We start from the raw sequence: 1,922 nt of genomic DNA on the forward strand, positions 1-1,922 counted from the left end.
TGTGGGAGCACCTGGGGGAACCAGCCCCCCCATCTGCAAGCCGTGGGGCTGCTGAGGGTCGGGAAATTGCTCTGGCCTTATTTTCCTTCCCTGTTGCCAGCAGAGAGCAGCAAAACTCTTCCCCTGGCTCAGCCTGGCTGCCATGGTTGGGTTCTGGGGAAGAGGACTGAGTGGGGGATTCAGGACCCAGGTGGGCGCAGATCCCATCTCCACTGCCGCGTTAGCGGGGCGACCACAGCTCTGTGTCCGTCTGTCTGGGTGTCCTGCAGCAGGTAACCCCAGGCGCTGCTCCCAGCAGTAAATGCCGGGGTAGCTGGGTCTGGAGCTGGCGTGAGCTGGAGTTATACCACGTCCTGCAAACGGGAAGCCTCTCTTAAGCCCTGTTCCTGCCCACATGCGCAGGCTTAGCTCTTGCTGGCCTTGCCGCCCTCTGCTCTTCTCTTTGGTGACAGTAAGTGACTTTCTTGGTGGTTTGAACTGAGTGGAAGAGCTGATGACTGAGCCCTGACCTGCCTCGAACGTCAGGGAGGATGCGCTTCACGCTGAGCATCCTTTAAAGGAAAGACAGTGACACCCCTGCCGGTCCCTTGTGCCCCCCTCCCCCTGAGCCTGTCCCCGTGTCTGTGCCCACGCAGGGCTGATGATCTCGGGCTTTGCCCAGGCCGGGGCGGCCCTGGCCAAGCAGGAGTACGTGAGCCGGGCCGCGCAGGCGGCCGCCTTCCTGCGGAGACACCTTTTCGACCCCACCAGTGGGAGGTTGCTGCGGAGCTGCTACCGGGGCGCAGACAGCGCGGTGGAGCAGAGGTCAGCACTGGTGCGGGGGGGGTCTCCGCACCGACTGGCCACCCTGCAGGTGCTGCCCAGGCCCTCAGCGGTCCCCATCCTGCCCTCCTCCAGCCGGGACTGAACTCGGAGGGAGGGAGGCTGTTTGCCTTGCGCAGAAATGCCTCCGGTGCGGTTTGGGATAGATTAGTGCCCTGCACCCAGTGAGGAGGAATTAAGGTCAAATCCTTTCCCATTCCTCATCCTCCCGGCTGGCAGGAGCCTCCCGCTGCCCTCCCCTGCTGTACAGAAACCCGGGGCTGAGCCGTGTGCTGGCTTGGCCGCTGCTTGACTCAGACCGAGCTCCAGGAAGGGCCAGGCCAGGGGAGGTGGCATCTCCGTGGGTAACAGACACCAGTAGATAGGGCTTTACCCTGCCAGCACCACTGGGTTGGAGAACATTTCCCACCTGGCCAGTGTAGAGACCCTGATGCCCCTTCCCCATCTGCCACTGCAGCACTGTGCCCATCCAGGGCTTCCTGGAGGATTACGTCTTCGTCATCCAGGCTCTCTTTGACCTGTACGAAGCCTCGCTGGAGCAGAGCTGGCTGGAGTGGGCCCTGCAGCTCCAGCACACGCAAGACAAGCTCTTCTGGGATCCCAAAGGCTTTGCGTATTTCTCCAGCGAGGCTGGTGACCCCTCTCTGCTCCTGCGCCTGAAGGACGGTGAGCTGGGGGACGTGGCCATGCTCTGCATAGGTTGCGGTGTGGGGCAGCTGAGGGAGGGCAGGGGTGACCCTGGCCGGAGGACCGAGCCGTGGGGTGGCGAGGCGTTGGCTGACAGAGGAGCTGTTGTCCCCCGCAGACCAAGATGGAGCAGAGCCCACCGCCAACTCCGTTGCTGTCACAAACCTGCTCCGAGTGGCTTGTTACTCCGGCCACATGGAGTGGGTGGAGAAAGCCGAGCGGATCTTGGCCGCCTTCTCAGAGAGGCTGCAGAAGATCCCGATAACCCTGCCAGAGATGGCCCGGGCCACCGCTGTCTTCCATCACACCCTCAAACAGGTACAGGCTGGGGCTCACGTGTCCCCTGCCGTGGCGGGCAGAGGTGGTGTGTGGGTGCAGTCACAGCTCCCTGCTTTCTCCCTCCTGCCACCCAC

General features: G+C 63.1%; 1 protein-coding gene across 1 annotated transcript; it reads left to right on the plus strand.

Annotated features, from left to right (window-relative positions):
• Positions 1–635: 635 nt before the first annotated feature.
• On the plus strand, positions 636–1,827 carry LOC104622164 (spermatogenesis-associated protein 20-like; the record flags this gene model as incomplete). Its single annotated transcript, XM_010288856.1, has 3 exons — positions 636–804; positions 1,280–1,488; positions 1,628–1,827. Coding segments are annotated over 3 exons (578 nt in total), but the record flags the coding sequence as incomplete, so codon positions are not given.
• Positions 1,828–1,922: the final 95 nt, after the last annotated feature.

This window comes from Phaethon lepturus, unplaced genomic scaffold, assembly GCF_000687285.1.
Source record: "Phaethon lepturus isolate BGI_N335 unplaced genomic scaffold, ASM68728v1 Scaffold52256, whole genome shotgun sequence".
In the NCBI taxonomy this organism is placed as follows: domain Eukaryota; kingdom Metazoa; phylum Chordata; class Aves; order Phaethontiformes; family Phaethontidae; genus Phaethon; species Phaethon lepturus.